Source organism: Abramis brama (assembly GCF_963993115.1).
Source record: "Abramis brama genome assembly, chromosome: 21".
In the NCBI taxonomy this organism is placed as follows: Eukaryota; Metazoa; Chordata; class Actinopteri; order Cypriniformes; family Leuciscidae; genus Abramis; species Abramis brama.
Window position 1 is genome coordinate 30,735,197 of NC_139983.1, and position 10,159 is coordinate 30,745,355.

Below are 10,159 nucleotides of genomic sequence, written 5' to 3' on the forward strand. Positions count from 1 at the left end.
AATCTGTTTGATTTATTCATTTCTTTTTGTAATCTGTTTGCTTACAATTTTTGCTATTTATCTTAAGAAAATAGTATACTTGACATTTCAGGTGCAAGCCAAAATTTAAAGGTCTGCCCTCTGAGTGACCCAGAGTTTTTTGATCAGTGTTGTTTAACTGGCAGTTTACATTAGATTAAATATCTCTGGCGGTTTGCTGCTTATTTTCATGGAAAGTGATTAGGTATAACAAGCACATGCTTCACATGACTAAGTGACTGGATCTCCTCACGAAAGCTGACAGTTTCAAACGCTTTTCATTATTGGACTATGAGGGACTGTTAAGAAATGCTGCTATATTTTACAGCTCTACTTAATTGAGCTGTAAAACTCTGTGGCTTCTTTCGAGTGCATTTCATTGTTCTACAGTGAAGACCGTGTTTGTTCTAATATTTGTTTTTAATGGGTTCTGCTAACGAGAAATTCTCTCTGTTCTTGTAATCTTGTAATTAGCTTGTTATGACAACATGCAACAAGAGAGCGAGTTTTTTCTGTCTTTCTTTGAGTTCACAAGATGTCCACAATGTCATGTCTTCACCTTTTCAGTTATTGGGGTTTCTGGATGTTTCCGATTTAACATCAAGAAAGAAAGAAAGAAAGAAAGAAAGAAAGAAAGAAAGAAAGAAAGAAAGAAAGAAAGAAAGAAAGAAAGAAAGAAAGAAAGAAAGAAAGAAAGAAAGAAAGAAAGAAAGAAAGAAAGAAAGAAAGAAAAGGACAAAAATGAGAGAGGTAAATTAGAACAATGTGTAGCACTTCTTGGTAATTTGGAACAAAATGCTGAAATGCTCAATCTTTTATTTCATGTTTACAATCATATTCACATGTTCTATCAACGTTTAAATGGGAAAAAATGGTGGACTGCTGTGAAACACATTGCAAATATCTCAGGGGATGCATATAAATCGAAAACAGTTTACAGGGATTTCCTAACAAATATTTATCAAGTAGTTTTGCTGCTATTACACCCGTCGATATCATCAGTCAGATTGTTTGGTAAACTTGGATTACCACATAGATGTCTGGCACGAGTGCACAAACCAGAGAGTTTTGAGATTTCACAGTGCGATAAAAACTTATAAAGTTTATGTTTTGTCTTAAAACGTCTTGGTGTTTTAGAATATATGTTGTTGGTTAACATCTCCTGATTAAATATTCTACGCAGAATCCTTGATATAAATATCAATACTCGTTAATATGTTGCATAAACACACCAGTTGCATTTGAGTTGATCACTGTTTACTGGTCCCGATAACCCAAAAGCTTAAAGTGATCAGGTAAAAGTGTTAAATGTGGTCTTGTCATGTAGTGGAATGCCTTCGGCCCCACGAAACTCAGCCGCAATGTCATCAAAAGTGCGTCCCTTGGTCTCAGGAAGACGAAACATGGTGTAGGTGAAGGCGAGCAAGGCCATACACATGAAGAGGAGGTAGACGTACGCCCCACACATTTTCTGCAAACAAGGTTCAGTTGTTAAAGTAAACTATTATATAAATGTGCAAAACAGATCTTGTGTGCTGAAAATGAGAGATGCACATACCAGCAGAGGTGGAAAGAGCAGTGCTAGTACAAACTTCCCTCCCCAGTTAAGCATACTAGTGAAGGCCATGGCAATGGGACGAGCCGACTGGTCAAAAAGCTCAGCGGCAATGAACCAAGAGATTGGCCCAGGCCCCACTTCATAAGCTGAGATCAGGAAGAAAACCACCAGCACCTGAATATTACGAATCTCTGGAACTATGGTCTAAGGATTGAGAAGAGAGACGAGTAAAAGTCAAGAATTTTGATTCATCTCTGGTGCTTGGAAACATGATGGATGCTCAATCTCACCATTATGGAATATGTGATGGTCATAAGTAGGTTGCAGAGCGCTAGTGACAGAAATCCAGCAAGCAACAACTTCCTGCGTCCCGCTCTCTCCACCAAAAAGAACTTTGCAGAGGGGAAAAACTATTTAAAATCTTTCATTTAAATATTTTACCTTTAAAATCTTTAAAGGGCCCAAATAAACTTTTTATACAATAAAAGTTTTTTTTTTTTAGGACTAAATAGCACGTTTCATGTAATGAACATTCTTAAAAGACAATTAATATTCAATGTCATGTTATGTCAGTTTTTTTGGTTTCATTTTCAAAGACTTTTAGTTTGATTCTCTTTATTTCCTGTTTCCTTCATTCCTATGTTCCCACTTGTCCTCAGTTGTCATTGGTTATTCATTGTTTGATTGATTTCTTACACCTGCCCCTCATTAGTTCAATAGTTCTCTGTGTATTTAAAGTCCCCATGAAATATTTTTTTCCCCTACTTTTGATTATGTTAGCCATAAGGTTATCTATAAGCGAGTGTGCTCCAAAACAATGACAAAATGTGCATTTAGAAGATATAAGCGTTCAAAACTTACAGTCTCTCACTTCCGCCAATTTGAATCAGTGATTTGATGACATCACTCTGCACTTCAGCTTCTTGTCAGATTTTCTATATTTTTCTATATAGATTGTCCAATCAAATGCTCTCTAGAATCTGAAGCTCCACCCCCTACATATATAAATCCCCCTAAGATACTAAAGCTGCGGCTGAAATCGTTCACTTGTTCACACAATTACTATTTTCTACATGGTGAATCGCACATTATGCATTATATAGGGGATAGGGAACAATTCGGACAGTGTAAATATGCTTTCTATTGGGGAAAATAAAGTCTGGTGGGCACTTCAGTGGGCCTTTAATGCCTTCAGTTCAGTCATTCTTTATTGTTTGTGTTCATTCACACTGTTACGTTGCCTTTCTCTTATGTTGCATTATTGTTATGTTGAAATATACTCTTGTTTTTGTTAAATAAAGTTCACGCTGCATTTTAAGATCCTCTACGTCTCATCTTTATCATGCAACATTGACAATGATATTGAACTGAATTGAACCAACATTGAGCTGACTTGAACTGAATAAAGCCACTATTGCCTTCTTGAAGAGCTGCTTATAGCTGAACTGAACTGTTTTCATGAACATGCAACAGTGACACTAAAATGAGCTGAATAATGATACTTCTGTAGAGCTGCTTTAAAGCTGAAATTGATTTTGTTTCATAACTGATGAATTTGACAACATTACTGTTATTTTCCTGTTTATTAATGTGAAGCTGCTTATATTTTATAAAGCACTATATAAATAAATGTGACTTGACATGACAGCCATATCCGAGGCTTAGAAGTAGTTTTCTACATAAAGTGGGTCATGTTGAATTCAGCCAAAAACACTCCTATTATTCCACTTTTTTATCTTAAAAAAAAAAAAGAACAGCTAAAACTATATAGGCCAGTAAAAGATAACCAATACTGACAATGAAATAAGGATTATTTGAACTAATTACAGCAGGGGTGTCCAAACTCAGACCTGGAGGGCCACTGTCCTGCAGAGTTTAGCTCCAACCCCAATTAAACACACCTGATTGGACATCCCTGAATTACAGTAATCACCAATAACAGCAGACTGAATTTGTAGATCATGTAATGAATACTCACTGCTACTATGGTGAATGCCACATTGACGGCCCCAACCCCTAGTGTCAGATATTTGGCTTCGTCAAAATTGGACTGGGCAAACATTTTTGTAGAATAATTTATGATCTGGAAGAAAAGTAAGACATGGGAAAGAGTTATTCTGGGCAATTTTATTTTGCTTGCAAACCCTTTGGAGGATCCTTGTGAAAAAACATTATAAGCACATTCAGCTTGTTCTAATTTGAGATTAGATTCTTGATGTAAAGAACTTTAGTGGAATTGGCACTGAAATTGGCTACAAAATGGAATACATCACTTGTTCTAGAGACATTGGACAAAATGGGTAACATGACTAGAAAAATGCTCAAGTACAAGGGAATTTTGCTAATATTCAAAAGGTGTCAACTAAATCAGATACAAAAATAGTGTGTAATTTAAGCCTTGCATTTAAGAATGAAATATTTTCAGCCTCATCTATTGAATTTGCCATCACCATCAGATTCATGGAGATATGGAAAGAGGAATTTAAAAAAAAAGAGAAATATATCATGAATCATAACCTAGAAAAATGAAATATGATCATGTTTAAATCAGATATTGCAGTGATGGACATTCAGGCAAAGGAATGATTGTTCAATTGGAACACCAACCGCATTGAATCCAGATAACTGGCTGCCCAGGTTTATGATGAGCACAAGTATTATCGGCTGCCTGTAGCGCTGCTTCTTGAGGAATTCTCTCACAGTCACTCCTGTTTCACTATGGGCTGCTTCCTCTCTCATCTCCTCCATTTCTTTCATCACCATCTCTGGATTTCCCCGAAGTTTTCTCAGGGCTGACAAAAGAAAGAAAGAAAGAAGGATGCTGGTCTGCTGGATCGAACTTCTCTTCACACTAGGTTCAACATGTTTACTTCTGTTCTAAGTGAGTCATGAGTCAACATTCTGTCCCAACGGAACTGTCATTAACTCACCCGCCTCTGCTTCTTTTTCTTTGCCCCTGTTGATGAAGAGGAAGCGGGGGCTTTTAGGGCAAAAAGGAAGGCTTAGATACTGGAGCGTTGCAGGAATAAGGGACAGAGACAACATCAGGGACCAGTATTTCTCTGTACCCAATACCGTTTCCAAGCCCACCACCTGAGATATACACAGAACAAACCATCAGGCTTGCATTGATGAGATCCAGGCCTGTATTTACGATTCACGGAACTTTTAAGGGCAAAGCTGGAAATGGAATGGGAGCAGGTGTGTCTCACCATTCCCAGCAGAATGCCTGAGGCGAAGGAGACCTGGTTCAGCGTTGCAAAGGCACCGCGGAGGTTTGTGGGCGAGACACCCTGAATGTACAGCGGGTTCAGACTCATCACCAGGCCGCAGAACAAACCAAAGATCAGCCGACCCACGATAAGCACTTCAAATGACGCTGTGGCTTTGCTCATGAACATCAGAGAGGCACCCACCACTGATAAAGCATTCACTATCAGAATTGCATTACGCCTGCAAGGAAATGTATTGATAGAATTATTTCAAAATAGCACTCACATACTGTACCACTGTGGGTGGGCCAATTAATAATATACTTTCTCTTTAATAATAATATAATTTCTCTTTATCAGTAGCTATCTCACTTAGCTATTTCATATATTCACACTCTGAATTTCATTTGGGTTATGGAACAAAAATTCACAGAAACGACTTTTAAAAAGTTTGGTAACACTTTATTTTGATAGTCCACTTTATACATTCTGCTAAATGCAAGTACCTTTGCAAGTATGTGTCAACTAGCTCTCATTAGAGTATTAGTAGACTGTATGCTTATTATCTGCTAACACTTTATTTCGATGCTCCCCAAACAGACATTCTACCAGCTATACATTTGCAAGTACATGTCAACTTATTCTACTAACTAACCCTAACTTAACAGTCTACTAATACTCTGAGTTAGTTGACATGTAGTTGCAAAGTTACTTATAGTTAGTACATTGTCTGAAGTGGAGTATCAAAATAAAGTTCAACCAAAAGAACAAAGTACAAATTGTGAACATTGTAGAGTCATGAAGTGAATTTTTTAAATATTTTTAAACGTAATGGTAGCAGAAAGATGTTTGTAAAGAGAAATGCAATGGGTTCTTCATTGATGGATGGAATGGGATGGATGGGATTGGATGGATGGATGTTTATCATTACTAACCCCAATGCTATATGTCTGCAATATTTGATCCAAATAAATACATACATACATACATAAATATTCAGGCACAAATGGCATTTTTTTTTACTCCCCTGAGAGTGGGATTCTTGAAGCACAAGTTTTCTCACCTCCCAAAAGTGTCAGCAAGACCTTTGACCCCAAGTGAACCAAGCAGTGCTCCAAAGTCCTTAATACTAACAGAGAGGGACCACAGGAACGTGAGACTGTGCTCTGGTATTGACTGATTGTGTCTGGATCTCCATGTTGAGTTGAAAAACTCCTCAATGACCTCAATGAAGAAAACCAAAAGGATGTAAATAAGATACAGTACATGTACCACAACTTGCTACATGCTCACACACACACACTTGCATGATACATAGTAAAGTCCGACAGTCATTGTTGATTCAGCAAAACTGTTGTGCATGAACACAGTAAATATAGACATTTGGCATAGTATTAGGCATAGTCAATACTTTCATTTCAGACACTTCATAATACATCAACAAGCAAACAGCATACGTAATGCTAACACTGACCAAAACTCAGAGCAGCCTGTAATTTTAATACTTTACTCTGAATTTCACCTGCTTGAAAGACATGACTAATATCTTGAGACCAGTCCCAATGTTTTCATAATGAAAAAGCGACTGGAGGGAACTGGACTATATCCACACACAGACGATAAATCAACACAAGCTAGACATCATAGCTACCTGTGCGCAAATATGGAGCGATCCAAATCCAACGCTGGCTGAAGAGAAATATTCTGTGTCTTGGTAAAGTTTATTCAGTGTTTTATGAGGGCCCTGAGAAGTTTGTATGTAAACTGAGAAACCATGCTAACCAGCGGCTGGCCCCCAAAGTCAACTCTACTCACTCGGGCAGGGGCATTGATGTTGCCTGTGTGGTATCCTATCTGGAGGGAGCCGAGCACCGCTGCCACGATGGAGGTCAGCAGCGGGACGGTCAGCTGATTCTGAGGCCAAGGAGGAGGTTTATTGATTCAACAGTGCAAACACATACAAGGCATTCTTGGTAGTGCTCGAACTATATACACAGGTATATAAACTGTATAATACAAGTAATCTTGCTTACAGTTTACTATAAAGGGTGAAATGAATGAGTTACTGATATGCACTAACCTCCTTAAAAGTCATCGGCCTTGAATGAATCTCACCGCCTAAAATGAAGGGGGTGAAAATGTATTTTTACACTGAATTTTGCATGAGTTTCTTGAATTGCATTATGAAGTGAAAACAAATTACTAATGAAAATGGTCCAACATTTAAAGATGCTCAAGTGGTTGCTTAGCTGAAATATAATGCAATATTTATTTAATGATTTTTAAGTGCATTCATTGCCATTGTCAGGGTTGGTTTTGGGTTTTGTTATCACTTTCATGTCTCATGTCTTTTATTTTGTAATTCTCACTGTCATGCTTCCTGGTTCCATGTCATGTGATTCCTTGCCCTCATGTGATCATATCTTGTGCTTCCCTTGTCTGATGTGTCATGTTTTGAATGGTTGATCGTCTTTATTGCTCACAGGTGTTTCTTGTTAGTCATTAGTCTTGTTGTATAAATAGCCCTCATGTTTCCATTGTATCTTGTCTAGCTTTGTTCATCTAACCAATATTTGGTGAGTTTTATGTGTCTGGCCAAGCCTTTGTTTATTTTCTTCATGTTTGGATTAAATAAATTGCACATGGGTTCAGTTATCATGTGACGTGTACATTGAAAATGTTTTGTGTTGAAATATTTTTCAATCAAAATTGCTAGTAAATATCACAAATCTGCAAGTAAAGCATTCACTGTAAGAAAAGTTGCTGCCTTAAATTAAGTACAATCAACTTGGATGTTTAAGTCATTTCAACTTAAATTACATTAAACTGACTTAAAAAATAAGTTGAATCTTGTATAACTTATAAAAACAAATAAATTTTGAAGTAGAAAGACTGAAATAGCATTTAAATCTACTCTAATAATGTTTTATTTACAGTGTAACATGAGCATCAGAAGCACTGTGGAGTTAGCGGTTTCAAGCTATTCAAATGTCTAATACTTTATAACATACAGAGTTGATGTTTTTATTCCAAAAAACAAAAAAAAAAATGTCAATGAAGTATTTGTGCTGATAAGTTCTCTTCAATAACAAAATAACATATCGCTTACCGGTGCGTAACAGTCGGGATCGGTTACGGATGCCAACAGCTCTGCTCAGAAATGGCTGACAGTAAAATGTCCTCACTGTTCCCTGGCACCTCTTGTGTATGTCTTGACTTCATCCATGAAATTACACCTCACTGAAGCACCGGTGACCGGCGTTCTGCAGAATGGCATCCATCTATCCCAAACTGTCTCTGAAACACCCCACACCCTTCTCTTTTTCCTCCCCCTTCCACCTACGGTGAGCCGTCCCTCACACCCCTGCACATACCGGGACTCACACCACCGTCTCTGGGACCCCTGAGAGCCGCAATGAAGTCACACCGGCCTGGTGAATTTGAGCTGAGTCTGATGGAATTGCAGCAATGAACATTCACTGCTCATGGAGCTCTGGGCCTTTTGACCAGGCCAGCATAAGATATATTTTGCCTCAAAACACATTTGATTTACACATCTGGTGTTTTATCAATATTACATCAGTTTTGCTAAAATATACATAGACAAAAATCTCAATAATGGTGACAACCATTAAGTAAAAAAGATGAGCTAACATCATCACACAACACGTAACTGACCTCATGACATACGTAAAACAACAACTACAGCATAAATAAAGTCAGTAATTATGCTCAGCAATAATGTTTGATATGTAATTGACAGACAAACTATATTAGTTGTCTATGTATTGTCTATATTGAGGTAGAAAATTATATAGCATTTTTGTAGTGTCAGACTTTGGACTCCATTATGTGGATGTGAATGTAAAATAAGTTGCCTCATATTGCTTAGTGCAAACTAAGGACTGCTATGGTTCGATGGTGCCATTGCTGCTTCAACCACTGTAACACAGTCAGCAGAGCTGTATGATTATTGCATACGTATTATTGTGTGTCTATGAGTGAGAGCGTATAGGTCTCATGCATTTCACATGAACATGCAACAATTCACAACCTTTAGGGTTTAGCGCAGTTAATGTGTGAGTGTTTGAACCGCTTCATTTGCAATGTATGCAAATGTTTCAAAGTTGTTTTCATTTCACTGTTGAACAATGACAATTTTTGTACTGTTGAAGTGCAAAACAAAATTTAGCCAAATTAATGTTTGAAATTCAATATGTTCTGTCAACAGTGTCCATTCATTTTGATTCATCTCTCAATTTTTATTTGTTGCTGTTCTAGGCAGATGAACTTCTGCATTACCTATTTGATCAATTTGATCAATTCATGACATATACCACTTTAATCAATAATATATATACATTATTATTAAAATATTAAAATCTTAAAATAATTGTAAATTTTTTGTTATCTTTAACCCCCAAAATGTCAGGTGGTGCAACTTTCCGAACAAATAAACAGACCAAGAAACGATTTAAATTTGTGTCTTAACAATAAACAATTAGAAATACTATATCGCATCATTTTAGGTTTAAAACCTTTCATATAAACAAATTTGATAAATATCAGTCGTTATAAAGCTGTTGAGATAATTGAAAAACATTTGTCCAGCAATTTGTATGTCAGGGTGGCACAACTGAAAACATATAATGAATTGACATAACAGGTAATAACAGTAAACATTATAAGGCATCATCCAGACGACCCCAACTGATCCTTGTGGCAGAGTGAAAGGCAGGTTGGTACACTTTCCATGTCAGATGGTACAACTACAGCATATATACATGATTCAATATAGATAACAATGAGTAGTAACATATGTTCAAGACTCCTTGTATAATAAAAGAACAGAAGCACCCCAAATATTTTTCAAATGTGCGAATTTGCAAAAGTTAAAATCCCCATGTGCTGTAATGCATAAGTAATATATCTCAATCTAGACTCCTACACATCACTCATGTATCTTTTCCCAAATTAATCAAGTGTTCAATCGGAGACAAGGAATCCTTATAGTGTGAAAAAAAATGCCATATAGAGAACAAACCAATTGGAGTTGAACATGTGGGCTGCTTCATCTGTAGCCAGATGTATCTACTCATTAAGACTTCAGATCATGATTTACTGTACACTTCATATGCACTGAGGAAATGAAGCCAATTGGGAGGCGAAGAATTCCCAGGGTACTTCATATGAGCAGCCAATCCAAGAGAATAAAAAGGGGAGGCCAAACACAGTGGGATAATGAAGAGAGGTGAAGAGGCATTCCTGCGCACAGACCACATCACAAGTGGGCAGAAACAGCAGGACAATAAAAGTGGGTGAAAACACTATAAAGTCAGAGTGCCCTCTGTGTGCCCTCAGGGGTGCTGAG

The 10,159-nt window shown here is 37.2% G+C and overlaps 1 protein-coding gene across 1 annotated transcript; it reads right to left on the bottom strand.

Moving 5' to 3' along the window:
- Positions 1–1,275: 1,275 nt before the first annotated feature.
- On the bottom strand, positions 1,276–6,977 carry slc2a1c (solute carrier family 2 member 1c). Its single transcript, XM_084097512.1, has 10 exons — positions 6,869–6,977; positions 6,604–6,702; positions 5,852–6,012; positions 4,789–5,029; positions 4,507–4,669; positions 4,184–4,368; positions 3,555–3,659; positions 1,867–1,968; positions 1,577–1,780; positions 1,276–1,489 (listed from the first exon to the last, which is right to left on the bottom strand). The coding sequence occupies exons 1-10, from the start codon at positions 6,881–6,883 to the stop codon at positions 1,310–1,312; spliced, it is 1,455 nt and encodes a 484-aa protein (XP_083953638.1). The 5' UTR covers positions 6,884–6,977; the 3' UTR covers positions 1,276–1,309.
- Between the last annotated feature and the right edge of the window lie 3,182 nt (positions 6,978–10,159).